At 40.6% G+C, this 24,611-nt stretch overlaps 1 protein-coding gene across 7 annotated transcripts in view; it reads left to right on the top strand.

Moving 5' to 3' along the window:
- LOC124869706 (zinc finger protein 521) overlaps positions 1-20,166 on the top strand; it is a 130,561-nt gene extending 110,395 nt beyond the window's left edge. For all 7 annotated transcript variants that reach the window (XM_047367763.1, XM_047367762.1, XM_047367758.1 and 4 more), the window contains one exon: positions 18,762-20,166. In XM_047367763.1, coding sequence (XP_047223719.1) covers positions 18,762-18,791 — 30 coding nt within the window. In that variant the 3' untranslated portion in view covers positions 18,792-20,166. The remainder of the gene's footprint in view (positions 1-18,761) is intronic.
- Positions 20,167-24,611: the final 4,445 nt, after the last annotated feature.

The following is a 24,611-nucleotide window of genomic DNA, read 5'->3' as shown; positions in this document are numbered from 1 at the left end:
ACAATGTTAGAAAGATAATCCATTTTCTAGCAATCTTTTCCTCTGCTCCTTGGAGAACCTGAAAAAATGAAACAGACCTTATTATATTATTTCACTGTGGTGGTGTTTTCGAGCAGCTCTGTTTTGTTTGGGGGATTGTCTATCGTACACATGGCACGCTTCTCATATTCGGATCCCTTTCTATTACCTTTTTGAAACTGAATCATTAAAATATGAGCAGTCTATAATCGCAGTGCTCAAAAGTGCTGAAATACTTTCCCTTTAATTTGCTTTAATGCGGTAAAGGAAGCAAACAGCTCCTCCTTTTTTGCATTGACCCGGATCTTGGATTATGCAGTGTTGTGTGGTAGCTGGTAGCCAGAGGAAGTGCCCATTGATTGGGAGTGATTTTCATATTGAGATTCAGGTTGTAAACACAGAGGCGTGCGTCTGCCAGGAGGAAGGTGAATGTGATCATTATCTGCTGGTCATTCCAGCAATGGGAACATGAATAAAACAAGTCCTGATCCACCAACACGCAACTCTGCAGCAGAGAAGTTTATATTAAAAGCCTCCACAGCAGCCCGCCAAATGTTCATGCCTTTCATTCACATCAAGCCCCCTTAATTTGTCACATTTTCATTTCTTATTGGTACAAGTGTTTTCTATACGACATGGGTTGAAAGATATACCTGTAAACAATCTAAAATAACCTGGGGATGTTTTCCTATTTTCTTTTTTTTATGTTTAACATTTTCAGAAATGAAGTGATCTGCACCTCCCGGAGGTGATGTTTCATGCATGATTATATTGTTTTACTGTGTGTGAAAAAACAAGTGCAGTACATGAAAGACCTATAGTATTCTGCTGTGAAACAGGGGGTTATGAAAGGAGAGCAAGAATGAGCTTGGGGGATAAGACAATCATTATCTTCAACCTGTTCCGTGCTCTGCCAACATCCCATGTGAGCGCATGATGACATGATCTCAAACACACATACACACAACGCTTGTACATATAGATACATGCACTGCTTCTTGTAAATGCAGAGATTCAAAGAAAATTAAGCTTGTGATGTGGTGCCCTTTCAGATTTTTTTATGACAGTGCATTGCAGCAGTAATAATAACCCTTGTTCTTAAGTTAACATGCTACAACCAGGCTTCTTAATATTTCTCAATATTTTATATGATCGGCGAACCCAGAGTAGTGGATCATTGTGAAACAGAGGCATAATATATATCATTTTCAACATATTTTACTTATAAAGTTCTGAAACATGTGAATTTCATTTGTGTTCAGCTAACTTTAATCTGATACCCCTAAATAAAACCCAGTCCATCAAAAAAACAGGCTTCTAGTTTGCAAACAGGGCCAGATAAGTATATATACGGATGTTTTGTCACAGCAGCAGAGGTTTTTTTAAATGTCACGAAGACCAAAGAAAACACCAGATAGGTCAGATGAAGTTGTAGAGACGTTTTAAGCCGGCTTTATATGTTTATCAAACAACATTCCAAGAATTAAACATCTCAAAGAGAACTTTTTAATCAGATTCACATAAGAGAAAGAATGTTTCACAACCTTAAAACCTGCCAATATATGGCCACCCACCTAATTTGACAGGCCAGAGAAGCAGCAAAGAGGACCATGGTAGTTTTGGAGGAGCTGCAGAGATCCTCACCTCGGGTTAGAGATTCTGTTGACAGGACATATTCCACAAATGATATATGTTCTTTTAAAACAGTTTTTTAGACTGGAAAGAAGAAAGCCATAAGAATGTCATGTTGGGACACAGTAAACATGTGGAAGAAAGTGCTCTTGAAAAATGAGACCAAGACTAAACGTTTTTGGCCTACTAACCTGATTCCCCTGGGGAGACATGGTAGTGGCAGCATCGTGCAGTGGGGATGCTTTTCTGAGATGGGAACAGGGACGCCTCTCAGAGTTGATAGGAATATGGATATAGGTGAGTCCTTCAAGAATAAATACCTTTTAAATTTTGCAAAGGGTCTGAGACTAGGGTGTACATTCTACTTCAAGCAGGACAATTACCATAAACATATGGCCAGAGCTATTTTGGAATACAGGGTTCTCACCAGCAGGCCGCTACGCTAAAAATCGTCGCCGCTACGCTAATTCTTTATGACGGCTGTAGCGCGTGCGCTTAGTCTGCTCCCGCTTCCTTTCACCCTGTGCATCCGCTTACAGTAAAGCTTTCTAAAATCATGTCAGCTTGGAAGGGTGGGTATAAATGGCGAGCCTGCAGAAGAAGCCCCCTCCCCGCGATATTCTTCTGTTGAAGGGACCCGGTCTAATTGAAGACTGTTTCTGACAATTTTTGTACATAGATGCAATCCATCGAATCAATACGACCCCCACCATGATGGTGGCAACAAGATGCTGTGGAGATGCTTTTCTTCCACATAGAATTCCACATAGGTGCTTTAAATTTAGTTCTTCTTGTACTTATAAACTTCTTATGGGTTTTATTTACATGCATGGTTAAAACTTGACAAACTATGCAAGACATATGGTGTGGTTGTTTCTGGCTGCCATTTCCCAACCATTACCCTTCAAGATATCTGCCTGATATGGGGCTCTTTTTGTCAGTCTGTCTGAACAGAAAGTTTCTTCCAGCAGCGAGAGAACCCTTTCTTAGCTTAGACCTGAGTTTGCCAGTCTCTGCCTGATCGTCTCTGACTCTCTGGCCAACTTGCTGGCTACCTGGGCCCTCTCATCTCTCACAATACTGGGAAGGGTCAAAGGGCCAGTGCAAGCTGGGGAGAGGAAACAGAGAGCTGCCATGGCAGGTAAAGGAAAGCAGAGAGGATATTTTATTAATTTGCTGCTGAGATCCTGAAACAGACCAAAGGCTGTGACAGGTATCCAATGCACCACTCCGTATCCTCCACCCATGAACTCTACCCTGCGAGGGGCTAGCCAATTTTCGCCATCCTGTCGAGATGGATGATGGGAGAGCATCCGTCTAATCAGCCCTCCCAGGACCCCCCGCCAAGCTGCCCCCCTTAGACCGACCAAATTGACTCACTCCTGGGTCTGCTTGCCCCAGAATCCAGTCAAAAAAAATCTCTCTTGCCCTTCTTTACTATTTCCTCGATTTCTCTTTTCTGACTCTTTTACCGTAATACAAAATAAGCTGTGAAATGTCTACAACAATACTCCACCTGAAACTCTGCAGTGGACTCCCTTCTAGCTTCTCACACTCTTACGCAGCCTTAAATTTGCTCATCCCTTTCTTTCACCCAAATAAAATATAATAAAATATGGAGTAAATTGTAGATATTTCTTAAGGTGTTGATTTTGAGGGCAGCTTCCTTATTAACAGTCTCTTGTTGACCCCTGATTACTGCCCACTGCTCTAGTCACAGTATATCCTCTCACCTAATTACATCCAGTTTCCTCTTCTGTCTCTTCATAGTAAGCGTCCGAATGGCTCTGCTAAAGAACACACTGTGATGTGAAACTTCCCGTTGTTTCAGTTTCAGATGCAGTTGCATTTCACATGGCCTCAAGGAACTGAGCCGCCAACAATGGTGCTTGCCTGGATTAATTAACCAGATTCATTAACTGATAGATGCACAACCTTAGCCACAGCTTTAATCTGACATTTCTGTGTGTGCAGCTTACTTGTATGTGTGTGTGAATATCCGCATAGGTTTAACTCCATTGTTGCAGTAACTACTGGATGGCTGCAGTCAGGACGATGCTCTCCCAATGATCTGCCAAAGATGAGACAATGAATCTGAAGTTGCACAACAATACTGGCAACATTTTCCCCACAAAATTCTCTTGTTCATTTTGAGCTGCTGGGTCTTTCATTCCCTCTGTCATCCAATTTCCTTGTTTTCTTGGAAGTGACACAGGATTCTAAGCCATGAGTTGAGTCTTGCTTTGATCGACAGAGCAGCGTTAGGACCGGGGTGCTTGATGGCTTCTCCCTTCCCTCAGACACCTGCAGGACATGTACCTTAATTGGAGTGTCTTTTTTTTTAGATTTTTTTTTTAAAGAGTCTTTCAAAGACAATCCAAAGCACCCCGGCCTTAATGAGTGCTGAAAGTGACAAGAGCACATCTGCATCATGTTCTATTCACCCCTCCCTACACAAATGAGCTTCTCTGCTCGCCGTGTGATGGCCATTATTGCCCAGCTGTGACCAATTCAGCGGTTTTAATTAAGCATATTTATAGGTTTCACGGTCACCAGGTCAGCGTAAACAGCTATGTTTGTCATAATGTCTGTCCTGGGCAGAAAGCAGGGGAAAAAACGGGCAAGATGGATACTCTGAGAGAACACAGAGCATAGCAAAAACCGCAACAGAATAGATTCTTTGAGCATTAGAATGCATTGAATTACTTTTGTTTATTTTTCAAGTGACGGCTCCAACAATGACATTTAAGACACTTCTTTTCTCTTCCTCCCTTCGCCTTTCAAAGCCGTTCTTTAGTTTGACGCAGGAGACCTAATTCCCCAGAAGTTTTCTATTATTAATTTTAAAGTATGCCCCGGAAAATGCCCTAACTGCCCCGAGTCCCTAATGTGTCATACAAAAGCAAAGCTTTATGCATTTGTCCCCAAGTGGCTCTCAAAGACCAAATTCTTCCTGAATGTCTTGTCTGCCAAGTGTGACAGCTCTTCACACATTTGAAAGTGGCAAATATATATTTATATTTTCTTTCATATGACAACTTGTTTTCTTCTTCATCACCCCAGGTTCTTGGAATTCTGGCACCATTTCAAACAGCAGCACGACAAAATGAAACAAGAGTGAATTAGGGGGGGGGAAAAAAATAACTTGCGAGGCGTGAGCTTTACTATTTAAGATTATTTATAATTATGTAGTAGTCTGTGCATGTGTGCTGTAAATAAGCACATATACCACCTTAGATGACTTGTGATGTTTATCACAATAGTTGTGTTCTACTTTTGTAGGTGGATCAGAATTAGACACCTAATGATCCTGGGAGGATAGTCTCTTTTGCGCTGCGTGTATATATGAGCCTGTGTTTGTGGGTATACATCAGTGTGCATGCTCTATGTATTGTCTTTGTCTCCATCTCTCTCAGGATCAAATGTGTGCATACAAACACAATGTCTGGAGGGAGACATGACAAAAACTCCCAGAAGCCTTTGAGCTCCTCTCTTTTTTTGTCTTTTTTTTTTCTCCCTCTGTTGCACCATTGGGGAAAGTTAAATCCAAAGAAAAAGGAGACACTCAGTGTACTGCACTCGAATCCATCACCGGATCCTTTCCTCAAACATGTCTCTTTTACTTTACTTGGTTGACTTTTTCAGCAACTTTGATAAAAACAATTTCAAGCACTTCTGAAGGAAACTCATGCAGCTTTAATTTTCTGTCTGTACTGATTTTATTTTTCAAGTTACCAGAATATAGCACAGGACATAATAGCAGCATAAATATTCCTGCTGGAATTTGGTTGTCATATTTTACAAACACTGACGTTTTACAACACATGGAACAACAATGAACATTTTGAGTTAAGTATTTTTCCTAGTTAAATATGTATAAAAACATGTGTTTTTCCAGACTTTATTTCCTATCCTTTTGTCAGGGATAGTGACCCAGGTCTCTGACCTGGACTCGAGTTGCACTTAAATCACAAAAAAAGACTTTAGACTTGACTTAGACTTGAACTCTGGGACTCTAGTCTTATTGACTAATTTTTTTTTTTTCCTGTAATGAGGAGTGAAATCAAGCCGGTTTGTAAGCTAGTGTTGTAATCAAGACCACCTAACCAGAGACTGAATCAAGACCAAAAACAGAACATACCAAGACAACAACAAGACCAAGACTTTGAAGGAGGCAAGACAAGGTCCAAGACGAAAAAGGAAGGAGACCAAGCGAATGCGAGAACATTTTCAAGACCATAGCTGTAATCATAATAATAGTAGTAAATAAGCTAACCTGTAAACAGAGCTCTAGACTAACTAGTTGCATTGGTGCACATAACTTTTTCAGTAAGGTTCTCTGCCACAAACATTTGGTGAACAAAAACCCAGACCCCAACTATAGGCAACTTGTCCTATACACCTAGTAGTGAGTGTAGGACAAGTGTAGTGGAAACTCTCTAAAAAAGCTGAATCAAAACCACTTGGCAAATAAAAATGTGCCTAAACATCTCCACAGCGATGCAAAAGAAGCTTGCTTCCATCCATCAATTATCTTCTTTCTTACAATATGTGTGTTTTATACAGGTTCCATATTTAAAGCCCATTGGTCTGTAGCATGCCAAAATGCATAGAGAACTTTTGCATTTAAACTTCTGAGCTAAAACAATAGGGACCTCCAGTCTGGGAAAGTATGTAATATCAACAACATTGGCAAAAACTTACTGCACTTCGAAAATAATATTTCAGTTAGAAGAACTTCTTTATTTTTCCTCAATAGGAAGAAAAACAAAACACTGCAGATTAGGCCTTTACCTCTTGAAGAAGCATGGAAATAAAATATTTTGCCAATATCTATGATCATGTCTACTGCTGCAGCAGCACTTGAAAAGCAGGGGCTTGCTCTGTAATATCCCTAGTCAAAGTCTGTCCCTGACTGAAGTGGTTAAATGTGAAAGTAATTGTGTTTTGTTTCTGGGACTGACATGCGGAACCCCATGGACCCCATCTCCCTCGCAGTGACAAGCAGAGATCCTCCCCCCTCGCTCTGTCTAATTAGAGGATGTAGCCCAGGGCTCGTGTCCCAGGAAGACCCATCCCCCTCCCAAGATGGTTCCCCTAAGAAAGCCCTTAATTGGGTTCTTTAGTCATAGTCTTCATTTTGGCTGGAAAGGCATCTGTGTGTTGCTATCAACTCACAATACAGTTTGTATCGCTCTCTTGTGTTTTTTCTATTCCTCTTTCTCTCCCTTTTTTTCTCCCCTTCACTGGCCTTCTCTCCGTCTATGCACCGCTCTCCCTCTCCCCCTCTCCCACTCTCTCCTCACTTAATGAGGCCCCATAATAACACAGCAGTTGTGCAGTTGTTTTGCTACCTCAGTCAAACAGCGGGATCACTGCATAGTGTGTTTCTAGTACCATTCACTTGTCTACTTAGACAGGGTAATGAGTATCATTTGGAGGTACAAAAGAGCCGGCCCACAAAAAAAAATGGTGCTCCGTCATCTCCGGTTACACCTCAGAAGTGTTAGCTCTGGGTGCTTAGATGTCTCAAAGTGTTTCAAACATTATGGATTCAAGATGTATTTTTATAGCTGCTCAGTGTGACTACATGGAATACAGTGAAATCCATTGCTGTTGTCATCTCCGTCCACGCCTAGTGATGTTACAGTATGACCATGACTCCCTGGGCACCACACTTCAAACAAGATCATCTGTTACCAAGGAGACTGGGCTGGTTGTGGTGCAACAGTGTTTTGGGTCAACCCTCCCCATGGCCCGATAAGTGATGACTGTGGAGAATGCCAGCTGCTGTACTTTTTATTCATTTATTTGATTTTTTGCTATATTCATTGGCTAAATGGGCCAGCAGTAAACCTGACCTGGAGTCAGAGCAGGGAAGGATTACTCCCTCAGTGGACTGGTCGACAGTAGGGAAAGCACAAAGGAAGGACTGAGTCGATACTAGACAGCAAGTTCAACACACCATTAAAGTGCAAGAGAGAATGCAATACTCCAGTCTTTCCCCAGAGTTTTTTTTCCCCCAAATAGCAAGAAAACACTTCAAACTGTACCACAAATCTCACAAAACTATTCAAGACCTGGTTGGTTGTTCCTGAAAAAAAGAAACTTGTGTTTTAGTGGCATAAACTTAAAAAACATTAAAACTGTCACAGGGAAACCTAAAAATGTTTGAGGAAGTATTACTGCTGGCTCAAAACCAAAACCCCCATCACCGTATTACATACCTACCTTACATTTCTGCATAGGAAAACACAGTGCAATGGAAAAATAATGCCTTACTAAACTTCTAACGCTGTTGCATACACATACAAAATTTAAGAAGCTGCCTTTCAAATATTGCAGCAATAACCATATCACTTTACCACTTTGTTGTCTGCACAACTAACAACTGACTCCAATCAGTTGCTTGAAACTAAACGTGAAACTGACAGCTTGACCTTCATTGTGATTAATTAAGTTGGATAACAATTATTTCAAGACTACAGTGTACTTATACAGTATCGAATTCCCAAATTGCACTCTTGAGTCTTAAAAACATCACAGCAAAAATAAGGTAGTCTACACTGATGGTGCACAATACAATGAATCCCACACCCTTGATCCCAATAAACATGTGCTATTCAGAACTGGACCACATCAACACACATATTTTAGAGATGTGACAGGCCACAAGCCCCCATTTAATTCTCACATTTAGATTCTTGTAACAGTATACATGGTAAGATAATAAACAGTGTGACAGCTGATTAAGAAATAAGAATAGGCAAGATACCCAGCTAAAGCAAAATTACCTTCTCTCTTTGAAGCCATGAAGGTCTAAATTGATGGAAGTTTTATGTAAGGACACTGGGCCCAGGTGATCTCAATATGTCCTTATGACACAGGGTGAGAGGTCTGTGTTCAAATCCTGGACAAGGTCCCAGTTTTTTAAGGTTGGCCTTAAAACCAAAACAAATTGAAAAGGGGTGGGACATAACATTAGAGACAAATTACCTTTATGAACTTAAGTCTGTACCCCCAAAATATTTTAAAGAAATATGTCAGCAGGATTCCGAGATTACCTATCTGAAACCACGAGTGACTGAGCTGATGCTATGCCAAAGGTGCACACAAGTGTGGTGGGGTAGTTACAAGAGTTAATATCTTGACTTCATTAAATAACTCTTGTTTTATCATCATTCAGTAAAAATCCAGTTTATTTGGTGACAGAGGCTGAAGCTAGCAGGCAGTCCAAAAAGGGGAGTGACCAAAGCGGACCTCTACCACTTTAAAATACCTCCTTAAAAAACATTATCGTGGTTTGTTTGAACAATACTTTATGAACTTTTAAACGTTTTTCATCTTTGCATTGGGCAGGTATTTACAAAGAGGTCAATGACTATTTACACTGGAAACTAAGGAAGGAGGAGATGTAGCACCAATAATCTTACTGTGTGAAACACAATAAGAATGGAACATGTAAAGCACTTCTCGTTAGAATAACTGCTGACTAGGAAAGTAAGGCAATGCAAAAATCTGTAGAATGGTGTAGACTTATTCTCCAATGATGTTTTTGTTTTGTACAATGCTTTGCTTTTATTTATAGGACAATTACTCTAACCGGAATCCTGTCATCAAGTTTAAATAAGTCAATGCTACACTTAAAGTTGTGGTTCCAGATTTCCGTTGAAACCCTACCTCTGCCTGAATTCCTAAATATTTTTGGCCTTTCAGTGTCACCAGATATTTTTAATAAATCATTTTGTTAATGTTGTGTTTATGGGGGTCTTGCAGCACTGCTGGTACTGATCAGCGATCAGATGGTCACAAATATTGCTTGACGTGTTAAGGTCAAATTGTCATAGTGCTAAGAGATGTTCCACAAAAACACAGAATACAACTGACAGGGCTCAAACATACTGGATGAGACTTTTACAGTGGTCTAATGACCTGACTCTGAGTGTGGTCTATAGTTGTGGAAAACCAAAATAATTCTTCCATATTAACCAGTTAAGAACTGGGTCTGACACCAGCCCAGAGTAAACACTTCAAGCACCTTGCTGGAAAATTTCTGTCTAATGTTTCTGGGAATCTATTTTTTTTTTTTTTTCAAACAGTCAAAGTCAGCTTGGACTACCCGTGACATTCAACCTCTGTGACCAAAAAAATCTGGATTTATACTAAATTAAGACAACGTAACAGGTATCTACTGCAGGTAAATTACTCTCCATTTTTAATCACCATGCAGTATACTGACTACAAAAAGAAAAAATATATCATTTAGCATCATTCTTTTATGCTTTAAATCAATTCTGCAGCAATGGTAGAGGGTGCACAAGTCTGGCTTAGAGATCCCCATTCTCCAGCAACAGCTACAGTATATATACGCTTAGTATATGTCAGGCTTGCAATGCTTTTAATCAGACAAGAGGGACATGTGTTTACACTCTAGACTGGTATTTACATTTTCAGTGTGATATAAGCACAAAACAATATTAGCCTTAGGTACGAAATAATTGTACTAAAAGGTGTCCTAAATGAGATTTCATTAACATAACTAACATTGTATTTGTGCTTTGCTGTAATTTTAACCAGGTTAAATTTTGTTCTCTTATTATTTTTGGGAGAATTATTTAGCAGGTTTCAGTGGCCTGAAGATTTTTATTACTTGATTCACCTGTAGTTTTACTGTTAAATTAGGTTTGTTGCACAGTGTTTTCAATAAGCAGTACATCATTTTCTTGTAAACAGTAATACATTAGTGCATTTTATAATAATTTCATGAACATATTTCACAAGTATATGCAGTACATAATTATGAATAAATTGGCTAGGAAAAAAATAATGGAACGCAGTCCAGTCAATTCACCGGTTAGCTCTGCGCTTTATTTGTTCAAGAAACCATGAAAAGGCTCTGGTTTAACAAGTCATTATTGCGATCAGGTCTCCAACAACTCAATAAAATCTGGCTTTAACATTACACTGGGTAGAAAAAGTAAACACAATGCACTTACTCAGCAGATATTACCATAATTCTAATCAAACATTGTTATCCTGACGCTTACACTTTACATCTCGCTCTCTGTGATACTGGACAATGTCAAGATTTTCTCTAATACAGCAGGATCAGATGAAAGGGAGCCTCTGTCTCTGAGTCCAGTCGCTTTCCGCTGCAGAGCTGATGCAAGAGATGCACCTCTGTTGCCTCACTGGAGACCAGGCACTATCGATGGAGACCAGAGCAATGGGGAACGACACAAAGAATGATTAGTTAATAAATCAGCTCCCTAGCCGACTTGCTCTTTCCCGGGTTCTGCTCCTTCCCCAATCGTTCCCCATTATTTTCTCCCTCCCTCTCTTTGCAGCAGCATTAAATCCTGAAGACACGTTGCACCTGTTTGCATGGGTACACCAGACCCCTGCCGGGTGTTCTCCCTCCTCTTCCACTACCCCTGAGGCCGCTGCAGTGAGGTGATGTAATCAGATGAAAGTGTCGGTTTAACTGTGGCATGGAGCCTGAGATGTGAGGAGAAGAGAGAGGAGAAAAGGGTGCTTGCTACTCAGAAGGCCGAAGCGGGTGTGCGTTATTGATCAGCGCAAAATTTAATTTAGTGTAGAATTGAGTTGCTACGGTTTACCTGAACACTGCTGGTAGCTACAGCAGGCCTGGCCAGCAGGTGGTTGAAAGGATCGAGGAGGAGATTAAGGGTTGGATATAAGGGAGGGAAATGGATGATAAGGGGAATGGCAGAGTTTCAGGGGGAATAGAATTGGAGTTAGGATGAGAGCTAAAAGGCTTAATGGAGGGCATCTAATCCTAAATTGCAGCAATTCTAGTGTGACACCATTAGTGACATCCTCTTTACGGGTGCAATGGCCATTTTGCTCATTTTCTTACAAAAAGCAATGAGTGAACTGCATGTGTGATACCTAATTTGTGGCTGCACACTGTAGGTATTTGCGGCACCCAACAATTGTGCAGAAGTAACTTGAAGAACTTGACAAGGATGAAGACTGGAAAGCAGATTTCCTCCCTCTCCTTCCCGCTCCTTTCACCCCTTTGTACTTATACACAGAACAGTTTATAGCTACTCTGCAGAGTTCAATATCCAGAGAGATAAAGATATCAGTTTCATTTTCTCTTAACGTTTTTTCCTCTCCCTTTTTTTCTTCTATTTCCCTTTAGTCTGCATGGCTGCCACAGCCACTGAAGTCGTTTAACACCGTCCTTGAGAAAGCCCTCAGTGTAAAAACTCCTGGCATGTTTAAGGAAAAGGTAGAATGCAGTGTGTGTCAGGCGGAGCTGGGACATTCAGAGATGGGGGGGGGGGTCATTCCCCAGAGGGGTTATTTTCCCCTCTAATAGCTGTTACGAGCCCTACATTATATCCAAGGAGCTGCATTCCTTTGGGGTCCAGACATACGCACACTGACACACACATACACACACTCTCCCCTAGATGGACTGGCACACTCACACAAAGGCATGCACACTCAGTTGAGCACAAATTTTCTGTTTCTCTCTTTTACACACACACACACACACACACACACACACACAGAGTCAGTTCTAGCTGCTTTGCTCTCCCCCCGTGTCAATATCCTGCCATTTGAAGTCACGTACTGCAGGGGCTTCTGGGAGTCGCTGAGGAGCCAGGCTGACGGGTAATGGGCCGCATTCATTAATAAGGTTGCCGTGCTCCTGTCCCTCCTCAGCAACGCCAAGGATGTCTTCACCGGAGGAGGGGGATGGAGGGATGGGGGAGTTGCCGTAGTGTGAGGAGGGGGATGAGGTGAGGTGAGGAGAGAGAGGGAGAGCATTCCGTGGGGAGTCTCCTCCCAGACTCACTTAAAGGAGCTTTATTTCAGCAAGAGAGAGGGGAGAGGAAGGCAGTAAGAGCTGTCCAGGAGCCGCCTCTTTAAAAAAAATGGGCCTTGGTGAGCTACGCTAACCCTTACCAGGGTCACAATCCTGCTCCCCGTCAAACAGCTTATTACCCCACCTGTCAGGAAGTAATCGCCCCAGCTAAAAGGAAAGCTGTCTAGGTGTTTAAATGCTTTATGCGGAGGCAGCTGAAAGGGTAAAATGGGAAAGAGTGAATTCAAAGGGGGGCTAATAGGCATATCTCAGTCCTGCCTGAGGGATTCAGCAACAACCATACTAAAGGTGACTGCCTTGGTAAGCTGCCTCACTGAGGTTGGGCAGGAATATTTAATGGTAACTACTCACCAGCCACTTTATTATACACACCTTGCTAGTGTTGGGTTGGTCCCCCATTTTGCCTTTTGAACTACCTTAATTCTTCATTTCATGGTTAGTTATAGGTGTCAGATATTTTGTTCAGAGATCTTTGTGCAATTAACATAACAGCCTCACACAGTTGCTGCCAATTTGTCAGCAGCAAACCCATGATGTGAATCTCACATTCCAAAAGTGCAGCATTGGGTTGAGCTTTGCTGACATTGGAGGCCACTGGAATAAAATTGAACTCACTGACATGTTCAAGAAACCTGTTTGAGACAAGCCGTTATCTTGCTGGTCAAAGCTATATTAGGATGGGTACACTGTGGTTATAGAGGTGGCCATGGTAAGCAACAGTACTCAGAGTAGACTATGGTGTTTACAATATGCTCAACTGATGTCAGGTGCCCCATATGGTGCCAAGAAAAATTCAAAACTTCCTCACACCGCCACCAGTAGCCCGAAGCGTTGAAACAAAGCAGGATGGATCCATGCTTTAATGTTGTTTAGGCCAAATTCTGACCCTGTCATTTGAATGTTGTAGATGAAATTACTCATCAGACCAGGCTAGATTTTTCAGTCCGTCCAGTTTTAATTATCCTTTGTAACAGCTGACAGGAATGAAACCTTCTGTGGTCTTCTGATGCTACAGCTATTCTGCATCATGTTTCAATGTGTTGCGGATTCATAGATGGTACCCTGCATACATTGGTTGTAAAGAATGGTTATTTGAGCTACTGTTGCCTATTTACCATCTCCAACCTGTATGCACATTCTCCCCTGACCTCTTGGTTTTGAGCCATACTCTAAAGGCCTAAATACATTGAGTCACTGCTATGTGATTAGCTGGTTTTGCTTGTGTTAGAAAGCAATTGAACAGGTGTACCTAATAAATTGACCTGTGAGTGCATGTATGAAATAAAAAAGGGACGAGTCGACTGTGATGTTTATGTGTATTTGTGTATGCGTGTGTGATGATGATTGTGTTACAGGTGTGTCAAGTCCATGCCAGTTTAGAGAGTCCAAGGCCATGTTTTAAACAGAGCGCAGCAAGTGGGGCATGTAGTTTGCATTAAAGGGATTAGCAGTCACTTCAAAAGATGACCTGGATTCAGCCCACCAGGGACACCCGTTACACACCCCCTGGTCCACACTCCCTTTAAAGAACCTGGCACAGCTGCCCCACTACAACCCCACTCTCAACTCCGTGTGTATCTGTGTGTGCGTGTCTGCATGTATTCCAGAGAAACAGCGTAACAGAGTTGTATTCTCACCTTGTGATGGCATCATGGTTAATTGTGCCCCAATACATACTCACAGAGGTGTGAAGGATCAAATCATCAGAGGCCTCACCTGCAACTTCTGACCTTTTGCTCTGCTGGGTACATGTGTAGTGCATTTAATAAATGTAGGCACTCCTAAGGAAGAGGGAAGATATCAGGTGTGTCAAGGCCTTTTTTATAGTTTTGCTATCATGATGGTGGTCTTTGATTGTGGTTAGGATATTCTGTCAGTGGTTTTAAATTATAGTGTTAGACCAGAACTTAGGTTGACTTTCTGAATGTTCTGTTAAAATATTACAGGGAGTGCAACAGTGGTAGCATAAGATGCACATCAAAAGATAAAACGCTATTATTTTTTGTTTATCAACCAACACCGATGGCATCTGTTTAGTGGTCAATACTCACTATCACTGGGAGGGGCAGCTCCCAGTGATAGCTTCCCAAACCTGTTCTCTTAGGATGCATCAGTGCTTCCAAATTAAACTATCTAAAACTGAAGTCCAGTTGTCTGTTCTGTCTACTCTTTAGGATGATGGATCCAGTTAATGTTAAAGGTACCAGTTTGACAAGACACACCAATGCTCACCCTTTAATGTCTTACCTGCAGTGAATCACCCTTCTGGCATTTTTATTGTGTAGAAATCCAGATCAGTTTTTCCCAGAAGCTAAAGTTTGCGGCTAGTCTGAGAGAGGCCAAGACCAATGTGGACTGCTACTGTCTCAATCTCAAAAAATTCATAGTATTATATGTGAATGTTATTCAATTAATAGTTAAAGCATTGTTACTTGTTCTTGACTGCCACTTACAAGGAAGGCAATACATGTCTACACAGGAAATCGAGGTAGAAGACAGAGCACCCCATTAAATATTTTAACAGAAGAAGATAGCACTCATAACATCATCATTTACTAGAAATCCAGATTAGTTGTTCCTAAGCGAACGGCTAATTTTGAAGGAGTCAGGTCCAAGGCAAAATTCTTAGAACAACTCCAACTTCTAAAATCTACTTGTGTGTAAAATAGAGCTTTATAAACTCTATTTCGTGGTCTTTAAACAGTTATCATGTGTGTAATGGGGATTTATTTACAAAGAAGCTGATAATTATTTGCACAGGAAATAGAAGTTGGAGGTGGTAGTGTTCCCAAGTAGAACCACCAGTGTAAAAATCAATAAAATTGATTTTAGACTTGTGTACACTTATAATACACTTATGTACATAAATATTTAATAAATTTGTTTTCAGACACATTTCTCTTGTAAGTAAATGTTCACTGTGATATGTTTGGGAAAGATTGATCAATACATTTAAGAAGAAATATAGTTTATCTTTTAAGAATATCTATTAAGAATCACAATCATTACATGAAAAAAAAATTCCGACTGTATGGACAAAGGTATTATTGTGTTTCACACTGTTTGACTTTCATATTAGTTACTCTGACTGGAAAAGATCAGTGTGGGTGCACCACCTCCTACCTCCATTTCCTATGTAAATAATTATTAGCTTTCTGTAAATGACTGTCCAATGATAGTGGCTTAAAGGTTCCTAAAAGAGGTTAATTTCTATTTTGATGTGCATCGCTCAATGGAATATTGCCACAGCTGGCAATGTGTGTTTCTTGTTGACTTTATTGCTATTACCTAACTTTTAATTTGTGGCGATTTTAACATCCATATTTGTTGCTCTACTAACCCGATACCCTCTTAATTTTCAAATCTTTTGGCTTCTTTTAATCTAACACAATCACTAAATGGACCAGCGCATCACCTCGGGCATATTCTGGACCTTTGTTATATTCCACAGACTCTCCATTTCATATTGCAAAATTTCTGAGGCTGCTTCCTCAAGTCCTTTTCCCATTCTCAATCAATTTGCAGCGCCCTATCCACCCAGAAGACCACTGGCCGCAGGTTGTCACTGTCACATTCTTACTTCTGGAACAACTGGACAGTACTGCTGCTTTCATGGACTTACAGTTACACTCATCAATGGTCTGGATACATCATTATGTCCCAATCGCTATCTCTCCTCTCTTTACGACACTTGCGCTGAGATCCTGTACTCTATAACCCCTGTTAAATTCAAATGTTCCAAACCCAGCGCTGAGCCTTGGCTGAACACGTGAACTCAAGCATCAATGCAAAATGGCAGTAAAAGAAAGACAAACATGATGATTGTTTGGTTTCATAATTCTTTTGTTTCTTTAAGAAAAACTCTTGCTCAGTACCAGAGAAAAAAGTGGCAAAATCTAAATTTTTCTCCAGTATAATCACTAATAGCATCCATTGAAGCAGGGTGTTATTTATTACAATTAATTTTGTATTAAATCCACCTACCTCTGTCCTACTCTATGCCTCAGTCACCACTTTTTATGAATTGCTCTCCTTTATTGAAAGAGTAGCCTCCGTTAGACAAACTATTGGTAAACCTGCTAAAGCTAAATTAGAGCTTTATGTTGTTCGATCTTTGAAAGCTACAAACTGCCCCTTTGACTTTCTTCTCACTAAATTGATGAAAGAGGTTTGTAACATTGTTGGTCCTCATCTCCTTTCTTTTATTAACGTGTGTCTTGGTTTAGGAACTGTTCCTTCTGCTTTCAAACATGCAGCATCCACCCCCCCTTCTTAAAAAAACACACCTTGATGCTTAAATTTGATCAAATTTTAGACCCATTTCTAATCTTCCCTTTCTCTTCAAAGTTTTAGTAAAAAATATTGTTTTATGCCAATTCAACCAAGAAAATGTTTTAGAAAAATTCCAATCTGGCTTTAGATCCCTGCATAGTACTGAATCTGCTTTATTAAAAGTTCATAATTACGACATTCTGTCAGTTGACCATAAGTCCCCTGTAGCTCTGGTAATTCTGGACCTTACAGTGGCCTTTGATTCTGTGCACCTCTTTGTCCTCCTGTCTCGCCTACATGATTATTCAATTCAATTCAGTTTTATTTATATGGCGCCTATTCACAACACATGTCTCAAGGCACTTCACAAAGGTTTGGAATAGTGCGGGGTTGTTGGGGAGTTTAGAATTACTGAGTGTTAGAGTTTGGCCATTTTAGAATGGACTATGTGTGGGGATACTAAGTAAAATAATAAACTGATAAAGTTTGTCCATCTAGAGCCCACTGGTGGCCATTGTTATACTAAACAAAACAAGGATTGGGGGTACTCTCTCTGTCAGAATGATTATGTTGGTATCCGTGGCACAGCTTTAAAGTGGTTCACCTCTTTTCTGACTGATAAAACATTTCCTGTCATGCTTAATGGCTTCTTCTCTACTACTGGTCCTCTTTTGTGTGGGGTGCCACAGAGTTCCATTTTAGGCCCCTACTTTTTGCTTGTATGTGTTGCCACTTGGATCAATCATAACCCAGCACAATGTCAAGTTTCATTGCTATGCAGATGATTTGCAGATTTATTTATCGTTAAGGCCAGGATGCAGTAATCCACTACATTCTCTATTTATGTACATCTCTGCAATCAAACAGTAGTTAAGCCAGAACTTTTTTGCTTTTAAATGAACAAAAAACATAATGGATTTTATTTAGCAACAAAGCTACCACTAATTTTGGAATTCTGACTGCTAAATTCAGCAGCTGTGTCAAAAGCTTACGAGTCATATTCGACAAGAATTTAAAATTTGACAAACAAATCACCTCTGAGGTTCTGTCTAGCTTTAATCATCTACTCCTTCTAACTAAGGTATAGCCTTTTTTAAACTGTTGTGACCTGAAGAAGGCTGTTTTTTTATCAGTACCGGTTCCAGACTCTTGTCGATGTGCCCCAGTCATCCATTAGTCGCCTCCAAGTTGCTCAGAATGCAGCAGCTCGCATTTAATGCACACTTTTAGACAGGATCACCATTTCACCTGTTTTATCCACACTACATTTGTTTCCTGACTGTTTTAGAATAAATTTTAAAATGTCATTTGTTTGTAACGCTCATTAACGGCCTTGCCTCCTGTTATTTATCCGAGTTATTGAGATTTTCTATTCACACCAGGTCCTTGAGGTCAGGCAGTCAAATTTTACTCACAGTTCCACAGACAAAGTACGTACATTGGGGTGACTGAGCTTTTCAGTGGCCACACCTCTACTCTGGAATCAGCATCCACTAGATTATTGGTCTATAACTAAACTTGGCCTTTTTAAATCAACGCTCAAGAGGTTTTTTTTTTAATTCAGTCAGCCTTTTAGTACTTAAAAATGTGGTGGCACTTCTGGTTTTATCTACCTTGTATCTATTTTGTTATACTGTATCTTGCTTGTTTTTGATCAGCTTTTTATGTTTTTTTTTATCCCTGTGTGGTTTTTTTTATAAGTTGATTTTATTAAGCACTTTGGTCACCAACATTGTGGATGTGGAAAGGGCTAGACAAATAAATTAATGAGTGAATAAATGAAATGAAAATTTCACATAAAGGACTTGCGAACTGCCAGGTTGTACCCCACCTCTCTCCCAATGACCCCTGAAGATAGGCATGAGCCCTCTACCCACGACCCTAAAAGGATAACTGGGTATAGACAATAGATGGATGGATGGGTGTGCTTTATTTCGTATAATCATGTTTTCCATGTCTTTTTGTGTGTTTTTTGCAGAACCACTCGTTGACTCAGCACAGCAGCTAACATGGCAGAGCTCAGTGCTGTCAAGAACAAGAATCGCATGACGCACAGAACAATGCCTGACCACCAATTATTGTTGGCGCATTTTCCCACTGACTGACTTGTACTGAACTTTCAATTCAGCCACACCACCAGAAACCACACCACAGAAGAAGGAAAAAAACGAAGAAACGGAAGCAGAGAAAGAACATAAAAGATGCCTTTCTGTTCTTTGCTAATCATTGTGTCCAAAGTAAAGAAAAGGCCATCTTGTTTGTACATAGACTTCTTCATGTGTTGCTTATCTACAGGAATATTACAATCTTATACAGTATTTGCCAATGTACAGTTAAAAATGTTTGTCTAAATAAAGAGTAAAGGAGGGAAAAAATATCATCAAATCTGTCAACGAAAAAAATAATCTTGACCTGTTGTGAGGCTTATCGTGCCACTGGGAGCACAAGACTCTTTTCATCACTGGCACTCCATGCTGTATTAAGACACGGTAAATCATTATAAGGTAAAAATGTAAAATAAAAAGAACTCGATTCACCAGCATAGGCAGATATCTTGTCTGTGTGTCTGTCATACAGTAAGCGTGGCTGCCAGAGGACGAGCTGCAAATGACAACGCAACAAATCTGCACTGCCCGTGCTGGAGTTCACGCGAGAGATGGGGAAAATTAAATATAACACAAAGAAGGGAAGAAAAAAAAACAGGACAGGGGACAGACAGGATGCAGATATATGCAAATGCAGTGACACAGATTTGGAAAAGGCTAGCTCCTCTGGTTGGCTCGTGAACAGAGGCGTGAAGCTCCCATGTGGCTCTCAGAGCGTGGGGAAATCTCCGGCCCACTGATTCAACATGTACATTTCTGTTATTAATGTTTACTGCTTGTTGAAGCCAGAAAATTACTGGAATTTTCTCCTTTTTTTCATGTTTTGTTATCTCTGTGTATTTTTCACAATTTGAATTTAGGGCATGAAGACTGAGCGTAAACTCAGACTGTCTCGGGGATACAACCGTAGTTCCAAAACGCTGTCCCTGGCTCTCCTGGAGAGTGCCCACCTAACCCTCTTCCTTCGCACCTCATTGCCCACCCCTCAAACTGGAAGCCACTGTGGCACCATACAAAACTCCTAATCTATCCTGTATTGTAAATGTTTTGCATTCATTGAACCTGAGATGCACTTTTGTATGAAAAGTTCATGTTTTGACATTTTGACTGAAAATTGTTCATATAGAGTTTACAGGAAACCACCATCTCCTGCGGCAAAAAGGAAAGTTATCTCTGATGTTATTGAAATGTATTGTACAAATATAGAGTTCTGTATTTGGCAGACCTCGTTTTTTGTGTTGCACATGTGATGGAAATAATAAAAACTGTATGAGGAAATGGGTTTAGTGTTGCTGGATTTCTAAAAGCCTTGTGTGTGCATGCATGAGAAAGAGAACACAATTAACTCATCAGACAAGACCTACAACAGCACAATCATGATTATCATCCAAAGCTTGCACTGCTTTTTTTATTGTATCAAATTGCATCCTATTTTTCCTCAGTCCCTTGTGGCACTTGCTAACGAACATCTGAGCATCTTAAGGGAGGTCTTTGTTATTAATGACTCCATTACCCATCACCCTGTGCGGTCCCATTCTACACACCCTTGCGTTAGGCCTATTTAGGGAGCCTCCAGCGCTCCAGGGGACCTTGGAAAAGATTCTCCTGCCTTCACTGAATGGGGCATTAGCATCTGTCTGTCTCAACAAATGATTCATCAGTGGTGACACAAAAAGTTGCCTACGATTTGTTGAAGCTTTCACTTTTGTTTTGAAAAAGCGTAATTGTGCAAGTTAAAGCTATGTAAGATCTCTAACAAGACAACAATAAGGTTAAATATGCAGTGGGTATAGATCCTATATTCTAGTGCATACCTTTAGAAAAAACTGGAAAAAAGTATTCACTCTGCTCTCACACATATATGAAATTGACTGACTTCCCAATTTTATATCCATAAGAGTTTAATATGATGTCATCCCACCCTTTCCAGCCATAACAGCAGAACTACACTCACATGTCGCAAATTTCTAATCAGCCAATCACATGGCAGCAACTCAATGCATTTAGGCATGTAGACATGGTTAAAATGATCTGCTACAGTTCAAACTGAGCATCAGAATGGGGAAGAAAGGTGATTTAAGTGACTTTGAACGTGGCATGGTTGTTGGTGCCAATCGGGCTGGTCTGAGTATTTCAGAAACTGCTGATCTACTGGGATTTTCACGCACTACCATCTCTAGGGTTTACAGAGAATGGTCAGAAAAAGAGAAAATATCCAGTGAGCGGCAGTTCCGTGGGCGCAAATGCCCTGTTGATGCCAGAGGTCAGAGGAGAATGGCCAGACTGGTTTGAGCTAATAGAAAGGCAACAGTAACTCAAATAACCACTCGTTACAACCAAGGCATGCAGAAGAGCATCAACGCACAACACGTCGAATCTTAGCCCAGATGGGCTACAGCAGCTGAAGACCACACCGGATGCCACTTCTGTCAGCTAAGAACAGGAAACTGAGGCTACAATTCGCACAGCCTCACCAAAATTGGACAATAGAAGATTGGAAAAACGTTGCCTGATCTGATAAGTCTCGATTTCTGCTGCAACATTCAGATAGTAGGGTCAGAATTTGGCGTCAACAACATGAAAGCATGGATCCACAGGAGCTGCTGGTCATCTTCTACACAGCCATCATTCAATCTGTCCTGTCTTCATCCATCTCAGTGTGGTTTGGCTCATCCACAAAACAGGACAGGTCCAGACTGCAACGAATAATCAGGATTGCAGAGAGAATAATCAGGGCTGACCTTCCCTCCATCCAGGACTTATACAGGTCTAGGGTCAGGAAAAGAGCTGCAAAAATCTCTGCAGACCCCACACACCCTGCACATAAACTGTTCAGAGCTTTACCTTCAGGCCGCCGCTACAGAGCACTGTTCTCTAAAACCAGCCGCCACAGAGACAGTTTCTTCCCCCAGGCTGTTTCTCTGTTGAACATTCAATAGAGTACAAAACAACAGCATACAGATGTTGCAAATGCACCTTTTTATTATATATGTGTATATTGTACATTGTAAATATGTATATTCTGTAATGCAAAAACAAAACCAAAGAGCAAAGTGTACCAGAGTCAAATTCCTTGTTTGTATGTACAAACTTGGCAATAAAGCTGATTCTGATTTTGATTCTGAGTTTGTTTCCTTGGATTTTCGTTCTGCTCAAGCCATGTTTTGTCCTGTCAATTAACTTTATCCGGTTCACCTGCTCCAAGCTAATCTGTCACCTTGCTTCATCTGGTTTACACTCCATATATACACACCTGTTCAGTTGTTCGTCGCGGAAACATTTTCAAATCATGCTCATGTCTAGTTTTCTCGATCATGCTCATGTCCTGTTTTTTCAGATCATGCCATGCCTGTCTCGCCTGCCCATTTATTGCTTTGTTCCTGCCTCCTCCTGTGAGTGAGTTTTTGTTTTTTGCTCATTAAATCCTTTCTTCACTTACCATCATGCTGCCTGCTAGTCTGCATTCTGGGTTCCTCCGTTTCTCAAGTCCTGACAATGTCTTTATTGACCTTCCTTTGTGCACTGGTGTGTAGTTATGTTGAAACAGGAAGGGGCCATCGTCAATTTGTTCCCAATATGTTGGAAGCATGAAATTGTCCAAAATGTGTTGGTATGATAAAGTTGCGTTGAAAGACTCAAGACAGCTCGCTGAGCTGGCTGGCAGAACTTGGGCCCTGTCCCAATACTCTCACTTCCACCCTTGTGTCCCTGAATTGCGCGTTCCCGTTGATGGGTTCCATCAGTGTGTCCCAATTCTCCAGAGTGGTCCTTAGCCCCACCCCCTTTATGCCCTCAATCCACACTTCGGCGAAGCCCACATCTAAGCGTAGTGAGAAGTATATTACCCACAATCCACTGCTGTAGATGACGTTCTGAGCAAAAACTAATCACAACCATCAATGTAATCAACCATCAAATCAGAATAATAAGAACTGCGTAAACTTTAGATGGCAAGCCGACAGATTTTTTTTTTTTTACTGGTTTTCCAGGCTCAACATTGTAAGATACCACTGGGTTCAGAGTGAGTCTGGGCAGTCAGTAGGTCATAACACTGAAGTTACCTTTCAAACAAACACTGGCGCGGCAAGAGTCTGGTGTATAAGCCTCCTTCGCTTCCCTCACTTTTGTCTCCTCAAAACAATTGCTTGTTGCAGTGTTAAATAGTTTTTTAGCAGCAAGACTGCGAAAACAGCGCCGGTTCCCGACCTTTTTGATGTTGCAGTTACGGTGCAGAGGTGCAAGTCGATGACGTAACCCCTACTGTCCCAATTCTCCAATTTTGCACGCTTGTAACCAGCGCACTTCAACCCCTTCATGCACTTGTACAAAGTACACACTTCATAGAGGGGTGTAGTGTGTAGTGTGGGTATTGGGACGGGGCCTTGGTTATGTTAGCATTAAAGAAGCCTGCACCACTTTTAAGTTTGTTGTGTGGAAATATTTCATTTACCCCGTTGAAAAAAGTTACAGATGAATGCAATCAAATTGTGAACTGTAGGAAACATGACCCCACACCACTTCTGGCTATCTACATTTAAATTTGCATCTGATATGTAGCTTCCTTTTGCCATTGAACTAAACGACAAGTCCACAGTTTGCACTGCATTTAATCATCTCATGTTTGAAATCTAAAATACTTTAATCAAACTTTCACTGGATTATTGTACATTTAATTTAAGTAATTAAAACATAATTAGATGGATTAAAATGTAGACTGGTCAAACCAGGACTGAATCACTCTGCACTGCTTACAGACTCTTTAAAGCAAAGTTTGAAACACAGAAACACTGAAAAAAGAAAACAGAAAAAAAACACAAAACACAGAAAAAGGGTGGATTCTTAGTTTTCTAAGAAATATTGTAAAAAAGAGCCTATGCTGCACTGAATCCGCTTTAGGTTTAGTTTTATTTTACACTTGTTTTGATATTTGATGGTGTTTGATTTATTTTTCTATTTTGTGATTTGCTGTGTTTTTCTGTTAAGTGTTTTTAAAGCAGCTTTCATCCAATTATTTTGAGTGTTATTATACAGTTTTGTTATACTGTACTTGTCCACCATACTTGCTTTTTATTGTTACCTTTTTTATCTTAATTTTGTTTCATGGTGAGTTTCCGGTTCACCTTTCATAAATAATCACAAAACAATTTTTGAATCTAGCTTGGTAAATGTGTTCTTACTGATTTGTTTTTATTAAGATGTCCAGTGACCAAGCATCTCATGGGCTAGTACCATTGCATTTCTATGATGGGGATTAGATCAATAATTGACAAAGTGCAACCCCACAACGTTTTCAGAGATGGTACATCCCAGCATTAAACTGTCACAGGATATGCAAGCTGGGCATCCATTAAACAACTTTGCTAGCATCTCCCTTTGCCAGACACTTTTAATAAGCTTCAAGGGCATTTGAACAGATCCAGAACTTTGCTTTGCCAGAGATGGACTGGCCCACATCATCCATTAGATTAAATTGGGTGGTGGCCTCCAGCTCATATTTATGATTTAATTAAATTCACTTGTGAGGCGTATCAAAACCACTGCGGCCTCGCTTTTAGCGCCAGCCTAAGCAGCACTACACGTGTGCATGGCTACATACATTAGTGCACACACAAGCTGCATTTTCCTGACACACGCCCAAGTGCAAGACTTTGTAGGCGCTTTGGCAGAGGGTTCTCCAGGGTTCATTTAAAGCAATATAATTACACAGCTCCCAAGTATTCTTC

Source organism: Girardinichthys multiradiatus, chromosome 6 (assembly GCF_021462225.1).
Source record: "Girardinichthys multiradiatus isolate DD_20200921_A chromosome 6, DD_fGirMul_XY1, whole genome shotgun sequence".
In the NCBI taxonomy this organism is placed as follows: Eukaryota; Metazoa; Chordata; class Actinopteri; order Cyprinodontiformes; family Goodeidae; genus Girardinichthys; species Girardinichthys multiradiatus.
This window is presented reverse-complemented; position numbering and strand designations above follow the sequence as displayed.